Source organism: Mustela putorius, unplaced genomic scaffold (assembly GCF_011764305.1).
Source record: "Mustela putorius furo isolate JIRA1106 unplaced genomic scaffold, ASM1176430v1.1 tig00003845_pilon_pilon_pilon, whole genome shotgun sequence".
NCBI classification, from domain to species: domain Eukaryota; kingdom Metazoa; phylum Chordata; class Mammalia; order Carnivora; family Mustelidae; genus Mustela; species Mustela putorius.
In genome coordinates this window covers 16,805,771-16,830,087 of record NW_025421998.1, presented here as the reverse complement: position 1 = coordinate 16,830,087, position 24,317 = coordinate 16,805,771, and the positions used below count along the sequence as shown (strand labels likewise).

General features: G+C 37.6%; 1 protein-coding gene across 1 annotated transcript in view; it reads left to right on the top strand.

Moving 5' to 3' along the window:
* Positions 1-23,312, top strand: part of DLD (dihydrolipoamide dehydrogenase) — a 29,980-nt gene extending 6,668 nt beyond the window's left edge. Inside the window, exons 3-14 of the mRNA XM_004739521.3 lie at positions 3,759-3,838; positions 4,324-4,392; positions 4,977-5,046; positions 6,435-6,535; positions 6,874-7,017; positions 7,407-7,508; positions 19,455-19,645; positions 20,256-20,426; positions 20,736-20,925; positions 21,329-21,466; positions 22,372-22,461; positions 22,556-23,312. Coding sequence (XP_004739578.1) covers positions 3,759-3,838; positions 4,324-4,392; positions 4,977-5,046; positions 6,435-6,535; positions 6,874-7,017; positions 7,407-7,508; positions 19,455-19,645; positions 20,256-20,426; positions 20,736-20,925; positions 21,329-21,466; positions 22,372-22,461; positions 22,556-22,621 — 1,412 coding nt within the window. The 3' untranslated portion in view covers positions 22,622-23,312. The remainder of the gene's footprint in view (positions 1-3,758; positions 3,839-4,323; positions 4,393-4,976; positions 5,047-6,434; positions 6,536-6,873; positions 7,018-7,406; positions 7,509-19,454; positions 19,646-20,255; positions 20,427-20,735; positions 20,926-21,328; positions 21,467-22,371; positions 22,462-22,555) is intronic.
* The last annotated feature ends 1,005 nt before the right edge of the window (positions 23,313-24,317 follow it).

Sequence of the window (24,317 nt, the reverse complement as noted above, 5' to 3'; positions counted from 1 at the left end):
TACATCTTGCAACTGGTTGATGACTGTGATTGATTTGTAACTTGACACCTTGACTTCAGTGGTAGCCTTGATAACATGGTGTGCTTATTTTCCTCACAATGATACTGTAAGTAACATTAGTAGAATACTTTATCCTGCTTTTTCTCCTTCAGTTCATTTCATGGCATTAACTGCTATGTCTGTTGAAGTTAGTCACCCCTGACTGTACCCCATTATTTTTTAAAGTATGGACCTGGTAGCTTTCTCCAGTTAGTTCACTGCCTCCTAAAATATGAATTGCTATCCAGCTATCTTCTGCCATATTTCTAACTTAGTCATCTTTCTCTCATGATACCAATATCCTGTTCAGTTTTTCTTTTCCATTCTGAAAGGCTAATGCTAATTTTGTAAAACTTTTCATCAGATACTCCTTGATCTGTTTCACTGAACAATTGGTCTATATCCTGATTTTTAAAACTGTATGTGAAAACCAAACCAACAAATGCTTTTTGACAAGGGTATGGTGCGTCAGAATATTGTGTTGTAAACTTTACTTGCATGCAGCTTTTGGTACAAGTGAGAGTCAACTGGTTGGTTTTTCTAACATTTTATTGTGAAAAATTGCAAACATTTTAGACAAGTTGTAAGAATTTTTCAGTGAACACTCAGATTCTTCCACTAACATTTTACTGTACTTAAATTATCACAGATCTGTTCTTTCATTTACCTATCAGTCCACCTTTTTTGATACATTTCCAAGTATATTGAAGATATCCCCTAAATATTGGCTTGCTTTTGAATGTTTGTCACAGAATCACACCCTCCTATATTCTCCACTGACCCATCTGTAGATAAAGACTTTACATTTCCCCTTCTTTTGTGTGTGTGTGTGTGTGTGTGCGCTCCATAGCACATTAGTGGTATTCTGATGGAATGGTGCATACAGTATCTTCAGTGAGAGGTGACTAGTTCTGAATTTCTTGTATTTTGTAAACTTAAGAAAAAAAAATCTAAGATTACATTGGGAAATGAAACTCAACTTTTTTTGGCTTTTCTGTATTTAAATTTAAGTGTAAATTTAAATTTACATATTTTAATCAGAAAAGATGTTAAAAATTCAACAAAAAAATCCTGTTTTTCTAGCTTGTGTTTCATTACTGTGCATTAAAAATTAGAACCCAAATTAAGGGATGCTGTTTAGGCCATCATTTTGTTCAAAATTTGAAAATAGATATACGTTTTCTTATGTACTTAATTCTGAACATGAATCAGGGAACCAAGCAGTATAGCCAAAGACCACAAATGAATCAGTGAAAATGGAAGCAATAGTTTTTTCATGTATTGGACGGACTGTCTATTTTTTTTCATGTACTGAGTAATCCTAATTATCATCCGATATAACCAAGAAGAATCAGTCCTTTTATTTATTCAGTTGGAAGGATTCTTAGATTTTGTCAGTTCGATAACTTCTTAGTTATCTTCCATCGCTGAGGTTCTGTGATTCTTTTCAGGCCAGCAAAGGTTTTTTGATGATACTAGTACTCCCATGCTTGGGGGAGTGGTGTTTTGTTGGAGAGGGGGTGACCAGAAGTTAAAATTTGGCACCTTCATAGTTCAGAATATAGCTATCATATAGCAAATACTTATTATGTATGTTCCACATACTATGCTAAGTTATGTATATATGCTGTTTTATTCTGTATTACGATCCTATGAAGGAGGTTTTTTTTGTGGTCTTTGTTTTGTGTACATAGGGCTGCCGAAGGTAAAGCAGGTTAAACTATTCTCAGATCAGATAGCTAGTAATTATAAACTTGATTAGTGCTCTCAGGGTTTTCGCTTATGTTAGTTTAAATTTGAGAATAGAATCCTGTTGAATAACGGAATGATCACTGCAAGACAAAAAGCTTAATTTTCTCTCTGACCCTCTTGCTAGGTGACCTTGGGCAAGTTAAATGACCTCTCTGAACCTAGCGTTTTTTATCTGTGAAATGTCAGTTATAAGGCTTTTCTCCTCCTAGGAAGTTCTGAGAATCAAAAAGGGTAATAGATGTGAAAACGTGTTATATACTGCTAAGTGCTTGGGGTTGTAAGGATAGTTTGGGAGGATGGGGAGAAGGAAGGCTCTCTCCCAAGTCTTATAAGTGATTGTAGCTTTATTTGAAGTTGGTTCGAGAACAGTGGGAATAATTAGACTTTTCCAAGTGTTATAATTACTACATTCCTAAGGTTGCTGATACCAAGTTGTTTTTTTTTTTAAATTTTGTATTTTTATGGGGCGCCTAGGGGCTCAGTGTGTTAAGCCTCTGCCTTTGGCTCGGGTCATGATCTCAGGGTCCTGGGATCGAGCCCCACATCAGGCTCTCTGCTCAGTAGGGAGCCTGCTTCCCTCTCTCTGTCTCTCTGCCTATGTGGGATCTCTCTCTCTGTCAAATAAATAAATTCTTTAAAAAATTTTTTTTGTATTTTTATATGGCAAATGTCCAGAATAGTTCATTTAATGAACTATTAAACTATACAAAATTTATTAGCGTTCAAATGAAGTTCAAAACATGTTTGCCATCCAGTACAGGGAAGCTGGTTTTTCTCTTTCTCAGAAGTACCTGAAGTGGGTGTACTCAGTCTTAAAGTTAGCACTACTAAGGCATTATGCAAATAATTGTCTTATTTAATCCTAACATTAAATAAATCATTTAAGGCAATGTTATTGTTCCTTTATGACAGGAAAATTAAGTCCCTTGGTCACACAACTAATAAATGGCAGAGCTGAGATTTGAAGCCAAGTTATGTCAGATTCCAAGGCCCTTTTCCTTGGTCAAGTGTCTGCCTTCAGCTCAGGTCATGATTTTAGGGTCCTGGGATCTAGTCCCACATTGGGCTCTTTGCTCAGTGGGGAAGCCTGCTTCTCCCTCTCCTGCTCCCCCGGCTTGTGCTCTCTCTATCACAAATAAAATCTTTAAACACACACACACACACACACACACACACACAAAACAAAGCCCTTTCCCTCACACAGATAATGTCTTTCAGTGTCACTAAAAACCTGTCTTATTCTTTTTAAGTAGAACAGTGTGGAATTTAGGAAGGTCAGTGGATTCGGTGGATGTAGAACTCAGAATGTGGGGTGCCGGGGTGGCTTAGTCTGTTGAGGGCCCGACTTTTGGTTTCGGCTCAGGTCATGGTTGTGGGATCAGTCCCTGTGTCAGCTGTGCTCTCAGCAGAGAGTCTGCTGGAGATTGTCTCTCCTTCTCCCCCTCCCTCCACTCGCATGCATGTGTGCACACTCTTTCAAATAAATAAATTCTTTTTTTTTTTTTAAAGATTTTATTTATTTATTTGACAGACAAGAGATCACAAGTAGGCAGAGAGGCAGGCAGAGAGAGAGAGAGAAAGCAGGCTCCCTGCTGAGCAGAGAGCCCGACGTAAGGCTCGATCCCAGACCCTGGGACCACCATCCGAGCTGAAGGCAGAGGCCTTAAGCCACTGAGCCATCCAGGCGCCCCTCAAATAAATAAATTCTAAAAAAAAGAACTGAGTTGTATTCCATATGTCATAATGAACAAATAGAAAATGAAGTTTAAAAATCTGTGCCATTTTCAGTTACGTCACAGAACGTCAGGTGCCTAGGAGTGAAATAGTACTGTGAAGAAAATGTTGGTTATTTTGTACTTTCTTGGAGGTTTAAAATAGCAGGTGTTTTTTTTTTTTTTTTTTTTAATGCACTGTTTTTGGTCAGTATTAAGCAATTAACTGTTTATATCAATTTGCTTTTATTATAGTTGATGCTGATGTGACAGTGATAGGTTCTGGTCCTGGAGGATATGTCGCTGCTATCAAAGCTGCCCAGTTGGGCTTCAAGGTAAGGTTTAGACTAAACAAGGTGTTGATACATTTTTATTGGAAAAGAGTCGATCATATTTACAGAATACTTTGCACATAAAGAGTAATGGTAAATTTTTGTTTATTCTATAAATTAAATATAGGCCTGAGATGAATGAGGAATGTTACTTAGTTGCAGTGCTCTCATGAGATTGTGAGGTCCATTTTTCCCGCCTCCCCCGGATACTTTGTACATTTGGCTTCTAATTCTGCTTTGGAAGCTACGGTAATAGGACTAAGGGCATGTGTTTGATAATGTTAGGCAAAAATGTCTCTGAGTATAATGCAGGTGAGCCTGCATTTAGCATTATTTCTGAAATGATATATTTTAAAGGAGTCTATTTTATCCTCACAAACAGCGTCAGTAACTTGTTCTGTAGAAGAATTAAGACAGATGCGTGGGAATTTTATGAACTGAGCCACTGCAGGTTGTAAGTAGTCAAATAATGTTTTCTTTGGTTGTAGACAGTCTGCGTTGAGAAAAATGAGACGCTTGGGGGAACGTGCTTGAATGTTGGTTGTATTCCTTCTAAGGTGAGCATGTGTTTCGTACAGTGCAGAGGTGTTTTTCATTAGCCACTGATTAGAAGGATGTATTAGGACTAGAACATTAGGATAATAGTTACTAGAAATTAAGCAACCCTGGTTGATCATAAAAAACATGTTTTCCTTGGTAAAGCTTAAACAGTGCTGTCACCAGTCTGCCATACATTCCTGAAATTGCTTCTCTGTCTTCAAATACCCAGCCTTTCCATTCAAACAGGCTGTGGTGCTCCATTTTTTCTCTTCAGCTTTCCTTTACCAGTGAAACAGATAGTAGGTAGTAAATTCTTCCCTTAGGGGTTTTATATATGTAGACATGACTGCCTTTTTCACCTGCTGCCCTGAAGAGTGTACTTATTCCTTTGATTTTAAAGGAAGTGGAGATGTTTTGTTTTTCATTCCTGCTTGTTTAACGTTTTTTTACGTCTTTATTATTGGGCTTATGTTAATAATGTAAGAACAGAAACTGAGTTGTCGTAGTCCTTGTATTATTCCATGAAGAGAATGTCATTTCTTAAGTGCTTTTTGATTGTATATAGTCTTATTATCAACATTTGATCATTTTATCTATTTAGGCTTTATTAAATAACTCTCATTATTATCATATGGCCCATGGAAAAGATTTTGCATCTAGGGGAATTGAAAGTAAGTATACCTTTAATATTCAGCAATTTACCAGCCATATTTGACTTGACTCTTTTGGCTACAGCTTTATGTATATCTAATGAATGTGTAACATATGTTTTGTTGAGGAAAGAGTAAAAGAAGACCTTTAAAAATGTAGAGAGATTTACTTAAGAGGGCTTAAGTCCAGATTTTTACTATGACATCTTCTGTTCCTTTGAAAACTTTGGTGTGAAGTCGGCTGTGTGTGTGTGTGTGTGTGTTTGTGAAGTCAGTTTTAATTTCCCTGAAACCTGGAGATCTCGGGGTGGGGAGTTGGCGGGCAGAGAAGGAAGGCAGGTAGGTTGGTCTACCCAAGTTGTTGGTAGTGGGAAGAACAAAGGAGGGGTGGGGGTGTAGCACAGTGTAAAAGGAGGACATTCCATTTTAATTTTGTATGGCTTGTCTCTTGCCATTCTTTTTGGGCTGTTTTTATTTCATCCTTTCTTACCAATTGTTGACAGATATATCCAGAAAGGTTGGGGTTTTAGGGAGCGCTTAAACATGTCAGGAGATGGGGATAGGTAATTATTTTTCCTTCATTTGTTTGTAGCAGTAGGTTTCTGAAAGAAATGGGCTGTAGTTGGCTATCCATTGGGTATGAAGGGGATACGTACACACTAAAGCAAATAGATCGAAGTAGATGAAAGGTAGAGTCAAAGCCTACTTTTTGGAAAGAAGGAAGAAAGAGGAGACAGGGTTAGTCAAGAGGACCCGCAAGGTAGGCAGAGCTTCTTGTTGTAGCCCTTTGGCTCAGGTCAGTCCAGGCTCTCAGAGTCTGTTTCCTCATCTCTGCGATTTGTGTTGGTTGCATGTGCTGATTGCTGAGCTATCCCTCTTCTGAAGTTGTGTTGAGTAGAGCAGCTTTATCTTCTTACACACTTGCTTCAGAATTCTAAGTTAAGTGAGTGATTAAATCCAGTTTATTAAACTCTTTTATATTAAGTTTTTATATTTAAAGTTTTCAGTTGAGTGTTTTTTAGTTTTTGTTTCATGATATTATTGTTTCTTTTTACGGATAATTTCAGGTGATACTTTACTTTGCTGTTTCTATTGAAATCTCATCTAGACCTGTCATCATAAGTTGTTAGAATATTTTGCCACAGTGGGATATAATGTTTATTTTGGACTGAATTTTTCCCAAAGATGTACTTTCTGCAGTGTTTGAGAGGTTCTATTTATTGAGAGATGTTGCTCTTAGTCTTTTTGTAAGCTACGACTATTATGTTAGTTACTATACTTAGAAGTTTTAATACTGCCTTTTATCCAGTCCTGTAAACATTAGGCTGAAGTTTTCTGTGATTAGTGAAAAATACCGTATTGCTTCAAGAATTTAGCTAAGGACTAAAGATTTGTTTAACAAACTACAGTGTCTGAAGTTCGCTTGAATTTGGAGAAGATGATGGAGCAGAAGAGTACAGCAGTAAAAGCTTTAACTGGTGGAATTGCCCACTTATTCAAACAGAATAAGGTCAGTGGTTTAACATGCAGATGTCTGCTTTATTTTACATATACATTAAGCATTAATCTGATAGAGCAGTTCTGTTAGAACTTGGCTGCTGATTTTTTTTGTCTTTTGGAGGGTTTTTTGCTGGGGGTATTTATTTAATTTAAAATTGTATACTAACCTGAAATAGATTTCTCTGGTATATAGAACAAATTTTTGCTGCTCCATGTGTAGCCTTACTAAGTGAGGAAGCATTTTGTATTGAATGTGTTACTTAATAGAGTACTTTTTTCCTATTAGTCACGTTTTTTAAATCATGGAAATCATTTTAAACTTTGTAAATCTATAAACATTTTATAAAGGTTGTCCACGTAAATGGATATGGAAAGATAACTGGCAAAAATCAGGTCACCGCTACGAAAGCCGATGGCAGCACTCAAGTTATTGATACAAAGAACATTCTTATTGCTACAGGTTCGGAGGTTACACCTTTTCCTGGAATCACGGTATGTGGTACAGCCTCCCTTCAGAAAGACATTTATAAACTATTCATGCTATTTTGAACTTGGAGAAATTTCTAACTGAAGTAGTATACATTGACAGTCGTTCAGCTTTGGGAAGTTGATTGTCTTTATTCTGCAGTGATTTTTACCAGAAAACACTTCAATTAGATGGATTTGAATTCATTACAAAGTTTAAAACTGACCGTTTTGTTTTGAAATACCAAATGATGAAATTTTAAGTGAGCAGTTTAATGGGATTTGATAAAATTGAGTGTATGGATAGAAGTCATAGATACCTCAAAACAAATAAATGTCTTAGCATTTTTGGTGGGGTCAGTTTATAACTCAATAGGTTTTTCCAGATAATCTTGATTGTATATATTTTATTATAGATTGACGAAGATACAATAGTGTCATCTACAGGTGCTTTATCTTTAAAAAAAGTTCCAGAGAAGATGGTTGTCATTGGTGCAGGAGTAATAGGTGTAGAACTGGTAAGTAATGTTTTTTCTTCTCTTACTGCCTTCATGGAGTTGGAAGGGACTTCTTGGTCCTCTGTACAGTGTTGCAAGCAGAGCAACATGGAGTTTTGCTTGAACACTTGAGTCATAAAGAGTTTTCAAGATGACTTATTTATGTAATTTTTGGACATTAGGACATTCTCTTTTATTTTGAAACCTGCTTCCATGTATCTGCTACCCTTTGTGTTCTTTTTTTTTTTTTTTTAAAGATTTATTTATTTATTTATTAGACAGAGATCACAAGTAGGCAGAGAGGCAGGCAGAGAGAGAGAGGAGGAAGCAGGCTCCCTGCTGAGCGGAGAGCCCGATGCGGGACTCGATCCCAGGACCCTGAGATCATGACCCGAGCCGAAGGCAGCAGCTTAACCCACTGAGCCACCCAGGCGCCCCTACCCTTTGTGTTCTTAGAACTGCATTGATTTAGTCCTTCAGAAGATAGTTCTCATTCTGAGCAAATTGCGTTTCAGATATGACTTACGTGGCTCTTCCCTCCCTCTTCATCCTCATCTCAGCCGCTCTTACATTCATTCGGACTGCTTGCAACTCTCAGACTGCCTTGCCATTTCATGCTTTCTGCCTGCCTTGTTCTCCCTTCCTATTGACTTTCCTGTATTACCAGGTGATCTCTCCTTTTTTTTTTCCAAAAAATATTTTATTTATTTATTAGCACACGTGTGTATGAGAGAGAGCATTCGGGGCATGGAGAGGGTCAAGCAGACTCTGCACTGAGTGTGGGGCGTGATGCAGGGCTTGCTGTCAGGACCCCGAGATCATGACCTGAGCTGAAATGAAGAGTCGGATGCTCAACCGACTGAGCCACCCCAGTGCCCCCTTCTCTCACTTTTAAGGTGTTCTTAGCCATGGCTGTTGTACCTTGATGTCACAAAGAACTGCTCTACTTCTGAAATCACAGATTCAGACATTTTATTCTCTTAACCCATAACCTCCTCTCCTTTCGTACTCAGTCATTCTCAACATAGAGGCAGTTTAACTTTATCGGGTGCTCTAGTCCTTGGGTCCATCTGTTTTTGCTCTCTTCAGTTCCTGTTTTGACTACTTTCCCGATCTGCTTGGATTCCGTAGTCTGTCACTGTAGCTGCTCTTCTTGAGTCCCTTACCTCTTTGTTCCATCATCATACCTGCTTGGCAAAACTGTGGTCCTGATTAAATTCAGCTATCTACCCTTTCCTTTTTTAAAATTACAGCATTGCGATTCTACAGCTGTATATATTATGCTGTGCTCACCACAAATGTGGCTGCCATCTGTCACTATATAACTCTGTTACAGTACCACTGACTGTATTATTTCTTATGCTGGACCATTTATCCCTATGACTTACTCATTTTGTAACTGGAAGCCTCTATCTCATACTCCCTTTAGCCCATTTTGCCTCCCTTCTGGCAACCACCAGTTTATTCTGTATATTTACACCTCTATTTCTGCTTTTTTTGTTCAGTTATTTGTTTTGTTTTTTTGGATTCCACATAAAAGTGAAATCATGTGGTATTTGTCTATGTCTGTCTGACTTATTTCACTTAGCATAATACCCTCTATGTCCATCCTTGTTGTTACAGGTTGGAAAAATTCATTCTTTTTTATGACTGAACAGTATTCCATTATATATATATATGTACATCTTTATCCATTTATCTATCATGGCACTTGGGTTTGCTTCCATATTTAGGCTATTGTAAATATGCTGCATTAAACATAGAGGTGCATTTATCTTTTCAAATTAGTGTTTTCATTTTCTTTAGGTAAATACTCAGTAACAGATTACTGGTTCATATGGTATTTCTATTTTTTATTTTTTTGAGGAACCTCCATGCTGTCTTCCACAGTGGCTGCACCAATTTACATTCCCATCAACAGTGCATGAGGGTTCCTTTTTCTCCACATCTTTGCTAACACTTACTAATTCTCACTTTTCAGTACCCCTTCTGACAGGTGTAAGGTGACAACTCACTGTGGTTTTGATTTAACATTTTCCTGATGGCTGGTAATTTGAGCATCTTTTCATGTGTCTGTTGGCCATCTATATGTCTTTGGAAAAGTGTCTATTCAGGTCCTCTGCCCAGTTCTTAATTGGATTATTTGTATTTTTGACGACGAGTTGTGTAAGTTCTTTTATTTTGGATATTAACTCCTTATAGGATATATCATTTGTAAATTTTTTCTTCAGTTCAATAAGTTGTCTTTTTGTTTTGTTCATGGTTTTCTTTGCTGTGCAAAAGCTTTTCATCTCGGTGTAGTCCCAATTGTTTTTGTTTTTGTTTTCCTTGTCTGAGGAGGTGGATCTAGAAAAATGTCGCTAAGACTTATGTCAGAGAGATTACTAGCTACGTTTTCTACTAGGAATTTTATGGTTTTGGGTCTTAAATTAGTTCTTGAGTCCATTTTGAATTAATTTTTGTGTGCGGCATAAGAAACTGGTCCCGTTTCATTCTTTGGCATGTGACTGTCCAGTTTTCCCAACACCATTTATTGAAGAGCCTGTCTTTTCCCCGCTGCATATTCTTGCTTTCTTTATCAGATTAATTGACCATATAAATGTAGGTTTATTTCTGGGCTTTCTAGTTTGTCACATTGATTTGTGTGTCTCTTTTGTGCCATTAATAAACTTTTTTGGTTATTACAGTTTTGTAGTATATCTTGAAATCTGTAGTATATCTTGAAGATTGTGTTACCTCAGGATTTATTTCATTTCTCAAGGTATTTTTGGCTATTATGGGTCTTTTATGGTTCCATACAAATTTTAGGATTACTTGTTTTAATTCTGTGAAAATTACTTTTGGTGTTTAATAGGGATTGCATTCAGTCTGTGGATTGCTTTCAGGAGTTTTGGACATTTTAAAAATGCTGATTCTTTAGTCTATGAGCATGGTATATCTTTCATCAGTGTTTTAAAATTTTGAAAATATAGTTCTTTTACCGCCTTGGTTAACTTTGTTCCTAGGTATTTTATTCTTTTTGGTGCGATTGTAAATGGAATTGTTTTCTGAATTTCTCTTCTGCCAGTTTGTTATTAGTGTGTAGAAATGCAACAAATTTGTATATATTGATTTTTGTATGCTGCAACATCATTGAATCCAGTTACTTCTGATAGCTTTTTGGTGGAGTCTGGGGTTTTCTTTGTATAGTGTCCTGTCATCTGCAAATAAAGTTCTACTTCTTTCTTACCAATTTGAATGCCTTTTATTTCTTGTCTGATTTCTGTGGCTAGGATTTCCAATGCTGTGTTGAATGAAGATGGTGAGATTGGACATCCTTGTCTTATTCCAATCTTAGCAGAAAAGCATTCAGTTTTTTACCCTTGAGTATGATGTTATCTGTGGGTTTATCATTATATTGAGGTATGTTACCCCTAAACTTACTTTGTTGAGTTTTTGCCATGAACAGATGTTGAATTTTGTCAGATGTTTTTTTCTGCATCTCTTGAGATAATCATATGATTTTTATCCTTCATTTTGTTGATGTGGTGTATCCCATTGATTGATTTGAGGATATCGAGCCATCCTCAGAATAAATTTGATTTCATCGTGGTGAATCATCATTCTACTGTATTGTTGAATTTGGTTGCCAAGCACATTTGTTTAGGATTTTTGCTCCTGTGTTCATAGGGATATTGTCCTGCAGTTTACTTTTTTTTAAGTGTCTTTGTCTGGTTTTGGTTATCGGAATAATGCGGTCTTGTAGAATGTATTTGGAAGCTTTCCTCCTATTCTGTTTTTTTAGAGTAGTTTAAGGAAGATAGGTTTTAATTCTTTTTTAAAGTGTTTAGTAGATTGACCTAACTCCATCAGGTCCTGGACTTTTGTTTGTTGGGAGGGTTTTGTTTTGTCTTGTTTTTGTTTTGGGGAGGAAGAACACTTTATTTCATACCTCAGCTTGAGAGTATAATGCATAGCTTTGAAGTTGAATCTGATGACAGATTCAATTTTGTTACCAGGTGTCTGTTCAGGTGTCTGTTTCTTCCTGGTTTAGTTTTGAGGATTGTATAATTTTAGGAATTTAATGATTTCTTCTGTGTTGTCCAGTTTGTTGGCATATAATTTTTTGTTGTAGTCGCTTACTAATCTTTTGTAATTCTGTGCTGTTGGTTTTTACTTCTCTTTAATTTCTCATTTTATTTATTTGAACTGTCTCTTTTTTTCTTGATGAGTCTGGCTAAAGTTTTATCAGTTTCACTTTTCAAAGAAAGAGCTCTCGGTTTCATTGATTTTTATTATTTTTTAGTTTCTTTCATTTCTGCTCTGATTTTTCTGTCCTCCTTTTACTAACCTTGGGCTTTGCACTTTTTTCCCCCTGGTTTCTTTTGTAAGGTTGAATTAAGATTTTTCTTGTTTCTTGGTTGTATTGCTATCAATTTCTATCTTAGAACTGCTTTCTCTATGTGCCAAAGATTTTGAACCATGATGTTTTAGCTTTCATTTGTCTCCATGTATTTTTTTAATTTTCTTTTTGCTTTCTTTGTTGACCCATAGGTGGTTTGGTGTTGGGTTGTTTGTTGTTGTTGTTGTTTTTTAAGATTTTATTTATTTGAGAGACAGATTGAGCAGGGGATGGGGGAGAGGGAGACAGAAGCACACTCCCCTCTGCATACAGAGTCTGATGCAGGGCTTGATCCCAGGACCCTGTGATCATGACCTAAGCCAAAAGCAGATGCTTAACCATCTACGCCACCCAAGTGTTCCTAAATGCTTTTTAAGGTTAAATTTAGTGAGACCTTTTTAAGATTTTATTTATTTGACAGAGAGAGATCACAAGTCGAGAGAGAGAGGAAGGAGCAGGCTCCCTGCCTAGCAGAGAGCCCGATGCGGGACTCGATCCCAGGAACCTAGATCATGACCTGAGCCGAAGGCAGAGGCTTAACCCACTGAGCCACCCAGACAGCCTCTAACATGTGATTTGTCTTGGAGAATGTTCAGGTGCACTTGAAAAGAATGTATTTTTTTTTTTTTTTTTTTGGATCTGATGTTCTACATATATCTGTTAGGTTCACCTAGGCTAATGTCTTGTTCAATGACACAATTTCCTTACTGATTTTCTGTTTGATTTTCTCCATTGATGCAAGCCGGCTATCCCCTACTGTTGTTGATACTGTCACTTTCTCCCCTTATGTCTGTTAATATTTGTTTTATATATTTAGATGCTCTAATATTGGGTACACAGAGATTTACAATTGTTATGTTCTCTTGTTGGATTAATTCTTTATCGTTATGCAGTGCCACTGTCTGTTGTCATAGTCTTTATTTTCAAGGTGATTCCATCTAATATAAGTATTGCTACTCTGGCTTCTTTTCTTCCCTTTTTTTTTTTTTTTTTCTTGGCTTCCATTTGCTTGGAATATCTTTTTCCATCCCTTCCCTTTCGTCTTTATGTTTTTGTAGGTCTGAATCGAGTCTCTTATAGGCAGCATATAGATAGGTCTTGTTTTTTTTATCCATTCCATCAGCCTAGATCTTGTGGTAGTATTTAGACTCTTTATATTTAATTATCAGTAAGTGTGTATTTATTGCCATTTTGTTCATTGTTTCCATAGCTTTTCTCGGTTCCCTTTTTTTCTTGTTCTTTTTCCTTGTGATTGATGACTTTAATGTTATGCTTGGCTTTTTCTCTTTTTTTGTGTATCGGGTGTAGGTTTTTGGTTTGTGGTTATCATGTGGTTCACATCTTAAGTATACAGCAATCTGTATTAAGTTGATGGTCACTTAAGTTTGAGCATTTTCTAAAAGGACTGCATTTTTATTCCCCCACCTTCCATGTTTTATGTATATGTTACTATATTTTACATGTTTTAAGTGCCCTTAACTACCTTTTTTTTTTAATTTATAATTGTCCTCATTGAAGCAGGCTGGAGCTGGGAGTTCCTTGGCCTGGAGGGGGATGACTGGAGCTGGTGTGGGCTAGGGGCCCAGGGCTCACTGAGGCAGCAGGCCATTTTGAGTGCCTGGACCTTGCTCCTGTCTGTGCTATCAAGGTGGAGGGGGAATGTGAACAATGGTACTTGTCAGCCTCTCCAGCTCTGGAGAGATTTCCAGTAGTTTCCTCTCCATTTTGCCCATGCTGTAGGGTTAGTAAATGAACTTTTCTTTTTGGTTCTTAAAAGGATTGTGCTTTTTTGCTGTGCCCAAGGATGGGCAAATCTGCACGGGGCCCCTCAGTGCTGTCCCTCCTTCCTGTAGTTGGTAATGTTGGGGGTCGGGTTCCCATTGTTACTGTGTCTCAGGCTCTCCACCTGTTCTCTGTTTGGTCCCTCTATCCTTTGTTGTACAGAAGCTGTTGAGTCATTCCTCGTTCTTCCAGAGGAATTGCTCTCTGTGGACGTGTAGATTCCATCTGTCTTTGGGAGGTGAATTCAGGGTCTTCCTATGCTGCCATCTTGGACACTTCTGGACTTTTATATCTAAGCTCCTATCAGCATCTCTACCTACAGATCTCTCAGATGCTGTATTCAGTACATTAATAACTTAACCTTTCCCTCTTCCTCTCCTCTTTTACCCACAAAGAAACAAAACCAAACCTGTTGCTTTCTTAATATTTCTCATCTCAGTGAGTTGTACCATCCTCATCTACAGGTTTAAGCAGGAAGTTTGGGAATTACCTGTGACTTCTGTCATGTCATCGCACCTCCTGTTGAGTCAGTGGATCCTCACGTGATGCCGCAAGATACTATCTCACGAATATGGCCTCCTTTTTTTCATGCATCACCTTGATCCCAGTTCAGGCCAGTGTCATGTCTTACCCTAAGTCTCCCTGACTTTCATCTTTTTCAGTGGCTGAAGTCCTCTCTTAAAACACGAATGTAATCGTGTTCTTCCATGCTGAAAATCCTTCAATAACTAGTGATCGTCATTAGGATAGCTCCAAAATCTTAATGTTGTTGAAAGGCCAGAGTGATGCGGCCCTGGCTTCAATCACCAGCCTCATTTCTAGCCCCTCTCCCTCTCAAACTATGTACCAGGTACAGCGAAATACCAGTTTCTGAACAAGCTACGCTCTTTGACTTTCCTGTAGGCCTTCTGTTTGGAAAATGCTTCCCTCTACCAGTCTCTGCTCTCAGAGCCTTCACTGACTACTCTGCTGATTAACTGCCTTACATGCCATTAGGTACTCTTTGCTGAGTGTCCCATTGTATCTGTACTCGCTGCAGTATTCATCTCACTTTATTGAACTTAACTTGTTGACTTGTTTCTCTTTAATTAAATCATCCACTGCCTGAGGTCAGAGGTCATGGCTGTTTCATCGACTGTGCATCTTCAGTGCATAGCCCAGTGCTGATACATAAGTAATCACGTGTTAGCTTTTGTTGTTATTGCCGAGTAAATGTCCGATGATAAATACCTTTCAGAAGTCAGCTTAGATAGTACTTTTTTAGCACTTTTTAAGTCCTTTGTTTCTGAGAAAACGCAAGTCTTTCTGTGATGAATATGAGATTCATATTCGAATCTCTGTGGTTTTCCTTAATATTGCTTACCCAGGTCTTATAGATACCAGATTGTTATTTTGTTGTCATCTTCTGATCTAGTCTCCTCTGTCAGGATCACTTGGAAATGGCGTTCAGAACTAATAAGCATGATAATTAATAAGCATAAATAAATAATAAATAAGCAGGATAATTGAGAGAACTTGTTCCTGATACGGAGTCTGCTTCATTTGATATAATCCTTTAGGATCAGTTTGATTATCTTTTCCTTTTCAAAGCATGTATTGAGTTTATAGTCAGTTGAAAACTTCACATCTTTTGCTTGAGGAATTTTGAGTTTTTAAATCTAAATAAATAAATAGACCTAAATAAGGGATTTTGAGCCTTTATCCTTGCTTTAATCTGCTGTTCACTTATACCCGTTATTCCAGTCTTTTCCTTTGTCTTGATTTGGTTATCCTTACACTTAACTACTTTTTCTTGCCATGTGTAATTCGTAAATTTGGGAAGCATGTTAACTAAGGCACGTGGCCTATCATCTGATCTTATCTAAATTGATTAATGAAACTGTCTCTGGTGTCCTTCACATCATATGAAATATTGAAAGCCATCTGACTCTACAGCCTTTAACCTGTTTATAAATGTATTTAAATATCCACTAATCCATTACATCTAAGGGATGTGAGGGATGTGAAATTTTCTTTCTTTTTTTTTTTTTTGAAGACTTGAAGACTTTGCTGATAATAAATATATCCTACATTATTGTCCAGTCCAGAAAAGCCTTCAGAAAATAGTTTAAATGACCTGTTTGGAATACTTTTGGTAGTATCTAATGATTATCAGACCATCTGTTTAACTATCTCTTCTAGTATTTAGCAGGGATTGACCTCTGTTCCACATTTCAATGAATCTTGTTCTTTTCACTTCTTTTTTTTTTAAGATTTTTAAAATGTATTTGACAGAGAGAGAGAGAGTGCGCACAAGTACCCAAAGAGGGGGGTGGGCGGGGTTGGGGGGGAATCAGGCTCCCTGCCGAGTGGAGAGCCCCATGTGGGGCTCAATCCCAGGACCCTGAGATCATGACCTGGGCTGAAGGCAGAGGCTTAACCCACTGAGCTACCCAGGCACCCCTGTTCTTTTCACTTCGGAAAATTTTAGGCAATATATTGCTTGTTTGGCTCCATTTGACAGCCCCCTTATGCTCATTAAGTTCCCAGAGCTCACTGACTGACAGTGTCTCTGTCATCAGATTATGATCAGATTTGTTTGGTTGGAGAGTTAATTAATCAAAAATGAATAGTTTTCTTATCTTAATATTTTCTCTATTCATTCCACTTTGAAAATTGTTCTCATGGGTAGATAAAATTGAGCAAGAAAAAGGAGTAACATAGATTTACTTTATTTTTTTTGATAAGTATAATAATATCCCAAAGCAATAATTCTCTCTCTTTCATTTCAGTACTTTTGCCTTAGATAAGTGTTCGATCATTTAAAAAATCTTAATGTTTTATGTGTCTCAACCAAATTGAATATTTTTACAAATGTCTTTTTAAAAATTTAAACTTATTAGAGATAACTTACTAGTAGTCATACTTCTGTTTTTAATTTCTCATAAAGATTATTTGTGTGACTGTCTTTTTATTTTTTCATAGTTTACCTTTTTTCATTCCAGTTTAATTTAGTGCTTGAACTTTGGCTCTGCCTCTTGATGACTATACTATGTCCTTAAATGAATGAACTTCTCTGAACTAGTTGATTCATCATAAAAATCCCCATTTTAATAAGAGTAATTGCTATACAGTATTATTGTTGGAATTTAATCAGGTAAAATACAAATAAAACACATAACCAGTGTCTAGCAGCTGATAAACTGTAATACAGTGCCTGACTTCTAGTATCTGGTAGATACTATTAGAGTTTTCCTATTTCTTAGGATTTTGAAATCCATTTTCCTAAAGAATAAGACATTTGTCTAGCTCTCTCTGCTCATTATTCCCTACTTTGAATTCAAGATGAAGCTTTTTACCATTTCCCACTTTCTTACTATTTTGTTGTTGTTGAAAATGTCATGATTGTTTTCTTTTTTTTTTTTTTTTTTTAAAGATTTTATTTATTTGACAGAGAGAAATCACAAGTAGATGGAGAAGCAGGCAGAGAGAGAGAGAGAGAGAGAGGGAGGGAAGCAGGCTCCCTGCTGAGCAGAAAGCCCGATGCGGGACTCGATCCCAGGACCCTGAGATCATGACCTGAGCCGAAGGCAGCGGCTTAACCCACTGAGCCACCCAGGCGCCCCATGATTGTTTTCTTTTAATGGCTGAATAATATTCCTATGTATGTATACCACACATTTTTAAAACTATTTTTTGAAGTTTAATTGATTAGTTTCAGATGTACAATAGTGACTTAATATACTCTTACTATTTCTTACTTTCTCATTTAGGTTCAGAGGAGTGTGTTTTTAACACCTTCATTGAGATATAGTTCCTGTATCTCTCCTCACCCATTTAAAGTGTACAGTTCAGTGTTTTTTATTTTGTTTGTTTTTTAAAGTATGTTCACAGCGTTGTGCAGTTGTCAGCATGATCCTAATTCCAGAGCATTTTTTTTACCTCAGAAAGAAACCCCATGTCCACTGGCTGTGACTCTGCCTTCCTCCCTTCTCCCAGGCCCTGGAAACCAGTAATCTACTTTCTGGGATTGTGGAATTGCCTATTTTGGACTTTTCACGTAAACGGAATTCACACAGTATGTGGCCTTTATGTCTCCAGCTTCTTCACTTAGCGCCACGTTCTCGGGGTTCACATGTACTTCATAACTGTAGAGCCGGATAGCCCGCCCTATGGCTAGAGCACATTGGGTTTATCCATTCATCCATTGATAGACATTTGGCCGGTTTCCACTTTGGAACTGTTAAGAATAATACTGCTATGAATGTTTATGTACGGGTTTCCATGTGGACATCTGTTTTCATTTTCCTTGTGTGTAAACCTTAGGAGTGGATTTGTTGGGTCACATGGTAGTTCTGCATTTGGCCTTTCGAGGAGCTCTGTTTGCAGAGTGGCTGCGCTTTTGTCCTCCAGCAGGGTGAATTCGGTTGTTCACATCTTCCCAGGAGTAGCAGTGGTGACGTTTTTGATTTGAACCATTCTCATAGGTGTGTAGTAGTAGCTTCTGGGCATTTCAATTTGTGTTTCTTTAGTGGCTTGTAATGTGGAGTATGTTTTTAGGGGCTGATTTTCCATCTCTACATTGTCTTTTGTGACATAACCTCTTTAACTATTTCATCTGGCTTTTTATTGGATATGTTATTTGAGAGCTCTTTATGCAAAGAATGTAAATCCTTTATCAAAAAGATTTTTTGCAAATATTTTTTCTCCATCTGTGGCTTCTCTGTCTCTATTCTTAATATTAGCTTTAGAAGAGGAGAAGTTTTTAATTTTGATATAGTCTCATCTTTATTTTTTCTTTCATGGATTATGCCTATGATGTAATGTGACCCTAACTCAGGGTCACGAAGATTCTTTACTATGTTTTTGGCCATAAATTTCATAGTCTTGAGTTTTATAATAAGGTCCATGATTCATTTTGAGTTAACTTTTGTATATATGCTTGTGATTGGATTTTTAGTGTCGCTGTATTACCTTTAGTTTACTAAGCTCTCATTCCCAAAATGCAGGAAATTTTTAAAATGAATGCATAAAACTAATTGGAAAGGTAAACTTCTTACTTTAAATTACCAGACAATTTTCATACAAATTCTTTAAAAGGATATGTTCATTTTTTGTCATGTCCTATTTAATGCTGTAAAATTATGTTCATCTTGCCTGTTTTATAAAGAGGTATTCAGACATTTTAATTGCTAAAATTTTAAAATATTAAAAAGCAGCATTTAGTTTAAATTACAGTTGGAGTGTTCTATTGAGAAAATAATATATGAAGCCAGTTTAATATTTTACAAATACCAGTAATTAGTAGGAGTCAGAGGACCTTCTTCATTATCTTCTTTCCCACTTGTTGTCCTCTTCCTGGACCAGATCCCTGTGTAACTCATTCCTTCTCTTTGTGCACGCGTCAGAAAAGCTTTCCCCAATGACCATGCTCTTTAAAATGGTAGCCTTACTCCTTCCAGCAGTCATGGTTCTGCTTTCTGTTTCATTTTTCTCTGAGCACTTTACTATCCTCTATGTGAATTTTATTTTAATCTGCCTCCCTTCCCAGAATATAAGCTCCCTGGGGGCAGCATTTTGATTACTGATGTGTGCCTGGCATATTGTAGGTGCTCAATAAATGTTGAAGGAAAGAACAAATTAATACATGAAACACATGAGACATTTATTTGCCACTGTGTTCATTTTAAACTTTAGAGCTTCTAATAGGGACATAGTAATAAAGGAGACTATCTGACAGTAGATTATTTATAATGTTTCAGTAAATACTTGCTTTAGGAACCTTTATTCTTATTTTTGTGATTTTTAAAAATTATTATCTACAGGGTTCAGTTTGGCAAAGACTTGGTGCAGATGTGACAGCAGTTGAGTTTTTAGGTCATGTTGGTGGAGTTGGAATTGATATGGAGATATCTAAGAACTTTCAACGCATCCTTCAAAAACAAGGATTTAAATTTAAATTGAATACAAAAGTTACTGGTGCTACCAAGAAGTCAGATGGAAAAATTGATGTTTCGTAAGTATGCTTCATTTGGTTTTGATACGATATCTTGATCTCTTTGCTTCAGGAAAACCCTCTTTTTCAGAATCAGAGTTTGTTATCACTTAGGGCCATTTTATTGCTTAATATAACTCTGTATTGCTTATTAAATCTGTCCATTGAAATTCATGATGAAGTTGATGCCAGAAAATTTAATCGAGTGTTCTCACTGTAATGTGCTTCCTCCTGGTATACATTTGGAAATATTTACACTCTTAACATTCAGTAAAACTCCGTATTTTTAGATATATAGGGGGAAATCAATAAGAATATTAGATTGTTTACTGTGTGCCTGGCACTCTTCTTACCAAATATCCCTATAACATAATGAAATTATTTGCCTGAGGTCACACAGCAAGTGAGGGGTGGGGACATTGCTTGATCTTTTCATTGTAAGACCGATGTTCTTGTTTTTTGTTTTTGTGAGGTTTGACTGATAGACCTCTAGAGGATTTGTATGTTTTCATGGCATGACTCCTGTTTGTTTAAAGTGTCAGCATCACTTTAGAAACATCTGTTCTTACATTTCTAAGTCAGTTGTTTCTGTTGATGTGTGGTTAATAGTCACACACTGTTCCTTGTCTAGTATTGAAGGTGCTTCTGGTGGGAAAGCCGAAGTTATCACGTGTGATGTACTCTTGGTTTGCATTGGCCGACGACCCTTTACTCAGAACTTGGGACTGGAAGAGCTTGGAATTGAACTAGATCCTAGAGGTAGAATTCCAGTCAATACCAGATTCCAAACTAAAATTCCAAAGTAAGTTGGATAATTATGTGTATTTTCAAAAAACTTAAAAATTTATTTTAAATACTGTTTTGAAAATAAGACTTGTCATGCTCAAATGCACTGGCTTTGGGGAAGAAGAGTAAACTCATCTGTGGAAACAGAAAGAATTAAATGTTTTCATTACCCGGAGATGAGAACCGGAACTTACAGTTACCCATTTTGTCTATTTTTTGGTTACTTAGTAACTAGAAACTTATGTTACTAGTTGAAGATGGCATAATGAAGATGAGTAGCTGTGGCGGCAGAAGTTGACTGTGTTTCTTTTCTTCTCTGTGGTAGCATCTATGCTATTGGGGACGTGGTTGCCGGTCCAATGCTGGCTCACAAAGCAGAGGATGAAGGCATCATCTGTGTTGAAGGAATGGCTGGTGGGGCTGTGCACATTGACTACAACTGTGTACCCTCTGTGATTTACACACACCCTGAAGTTGCTTGGGTCGGCAAATCAGAGGAGCAGCTGAAGGAAGAGGTAATTCTGGGGTAGCTTGAATGCCATTGTATGAATTGAGTTAATGACGCTGGTGGCTGAGAATCATTTTATTATTAATGCATTTTGAAATTATGTAGAACATTATATATTTTTTCCTTTGTCGGTAGTATAGAGGAGATCATTCACTTGCCTGTCTTCAAAGTGGTAATTCCAGAGCTCTTACATTTTCCTTTGAAATACACCCCGATGAACTGATGTTTGTGTTTGCTTGTGTTTGTAGCCAGAATGTATCTCATTAGCAAGCAGTTTTGGTCTTGCCCTTAATATACTCTGAAGAGTTGCCTTCTTGGAATTTATTTTCTGAACATATGGTGGATGATTGCACTAACGGGAATACATTTTTTCAGCGTTTATGTAGGTTCTCATTTTCTTTCTCTTGCAGGGTATTGAATACAAGGTTGGGAAATTCCCCTTTGCTGCTAACAGCAGAGCTAAGACAAATGCGGACACAGATGGCATGGTGAAGATTCTGGGACAGAAATCAACGGACAGGGTGTTGGGAGCACATATTCTAGGACCGGTGAGTATCCGAAAGTCCCAAACCCCGTTATGATTTCTGGAAAGCATTGCTGTTTAGACTCAAAGCCAGCTGCTCTTTACATCCTGAGGTTGTTATTTACCAGCAGAAGTTCGTGTGTTTCTGACAAGGGGACCGGCAGCATTCTCGTGGGCTGGCTCATCACATCATCTGCTTTCTGTTCTGCAGCTGCCGTTATCCTCTTGAAACCTACACCAGGCCCTGTGCCTGCTGAAAACTCTCCAGTGGCCTTTTTCTGCCTCGGGCTGTTAACATACAAGGCCCCACGAAATCTGGTCCTGTGTGGCTTCCTGTCTTTCCTGTCTTTCCACTCTTCCCTTTCGCTCAGTAATTCCCTGCCTCATGGGCCTTCTCTCAGTTTCCTAACAGGCCAATGTTCCCACATCAGCGCCTTTGTGCTTGTGGAACCCGTTGCTTGGAATTCTGTGCCTCCATGTCTTTGTATGACTTGTTCCTGTTAGGTCTCAGCTCAGATGTTACCTCCTCAGAGAGGCTCTTCCTCCCACAGGCCCTGAAGTACGCACTTCCCTCAGCATCTGCCACAGTATTGGTAATAGAACATTGGAGTCCTTAGTCTGTAACACATTTTTATGTATACGTGCAGTAACTTTAGTGTTCACGGTTGTGGGGGCAGGAGTTGCTCTCCCCATTTTTGAAGTGAATAGATGAATGAAGCGCACACTGAGTGCTCGAAGGGACTCAGCCGTAGGATTTAAAATCTAGGCCAGTTGGCTCTGGAGTCCAAGCTCTTCTCTTCTGTGCCGCCTTTCCGGTTAAGCTTTTCCTGCCTGGAGGCAGTTAGTTAACTGCTCTAGCAGCAAATCCTGTTAGCTTGTAGTTTTTGCCATGGGAAAAAAATGACTTCTTGGGCTGTTCTCTTAATAAAGGGCGCTGGTGAAATGGTGAATGAAGCTGCTCTCGCGCTGGAGTACGGAGCATCCTGTGAGGATATAGCCAGAGTCTGCCATGCACATCCGGTAATTATGGACAACATGCAGAATTAGTGGTTACCTCAGGTTTCTTCTCACCCAGAAGTATTTGGTTTCTAATTTTAAATTTCTTCCCTTACAGACCTTATCAGAAGCTTTTAGAGAAGCAAACCTGGCTGCATCGTTCGGCAAACCAATCAACTTTTAAATTAGAAGATTATATTTTTCTGAAATTTCCTGGGAGCTTTTGTGGAGGTCACATTTCTGAATAGGAAATGCTCACAGCTCCAAGAATTTCTAGGACTGAATTATGAAACTTTTGGAAGGTTTTAATAGGTTCGGAGAGAATGGAATAATCTCATCTATTTTAAAATAAATTGAATATTTTGTTTCAGTGCATTGAAATTGCAGAAAAAAGCTACTTATAGTAGCATCCTGGAAAATTTTCTTCAACCCATATTTTCATGTTGTTTCTGAACGATTCGACTTCACTAAATGTATCTTACATAGCTTTTATCTCTACTCTTGTAAAGTTGGATTTACTTACATGGATGGAGCTGGCATAGGGTATGTGAGCCAGCTGTGTTTGAAGCAAGGTGATCAAGTTATTTTAAACTTGGTTTTCGTATTGGAAACAGTCATTAGGATCAGATTAAAGTATGTATAAACCATACTGATGTAAATAAATGATCTCACTTATTTTATTTAATCCCTAAATTCTTGCAGCTTAGAGGTAAAATTTATGTTTAAATTTTTAAGGACCCATTGAGGTCTGCAGTTTCTAGTTACCCAGTTAGCCAGATTAAGGAGGTATATCTGTGAAATTCAGATACTAAATGGAGACATAACTGTATTACAGCAGGGAATGAAAATACAGAAATAAATAGCTTAAATATTCATTTACCTGTTGTTTTGAGTGGATGTCAAGATGGTCCTAATTCTTTATGACCACCTGTAGTGTATATTCTTACGTCTATTTATTCCTCTTCTAGGCCTGGATGTATCTTTTACCACACTGGGGGACGACACTAAGGCATTTAAAAGGTCATTACCCTTTCATCTGTTGTAGTGATACCAGCTAACTGTGGAGCATACACTTTTGGAGAGACAGCATATGGAAAATTTAATCTGTTTTCTCCTGTGGCTTTCTAGTGTATCCGTGGCTGGGTAAATGACTTTCTTTAAAGAGAGCTATAAAATCATATTTATCGATTAATGTTTAAAATGGCCAGCTTTTGAAACACTTCAGTAACAAAGTATTAAATGTTAAAATAGGCTTTTGCATATTTTAACTAAAGAATCAGATTAAGTAGTTCTCAAATTTAGGATAGCATATTCTAACAAGGAAAAACTAAAAGTACTAGAAATGTGCAAACTAGATACTCACTTGATTGCAACTTACAGATCACAGCCTAAGGGAAAGTTTAGAGAGTGTAATGTGTCAGCAGAAGGCTATGTGGGATAAGGTACTGTCAATTGCTCAGTTAGAAGGAAAGTGTTGGGTTGTCCTCAGGTTTTAATTGCATCATCAGTGGGTCACATTTCCCTTTTTCTTCTATGTCCAGTGGTCTGGGACTGTGATGGTCATGAGTGATCCATCATAAAGACTTTGGATTCTCTTACTTACCTTGGAAAAATAGGGAGTTTCTCTCTCAGTGGGCAGTTAACTTGGCTGAACCCCAACTCCATTTTTGCTGGGGGCAGCAGCTGAAACATTTACCCAGGCATTTCAGCTTTACCTTGGCTGCATTATATCTATCCCATGCATGGTCAGCCGGACACTGGGCAAATGATATGCAGAGTTGGGGGGGGTCCTCCCCACATGTGTCTCTCTTCTGGGGCTCCCCCCGCCTCATATTTTAGTTATTCTCATTGCCCCCGACCCAGTCTTCTGATTCCTTAAT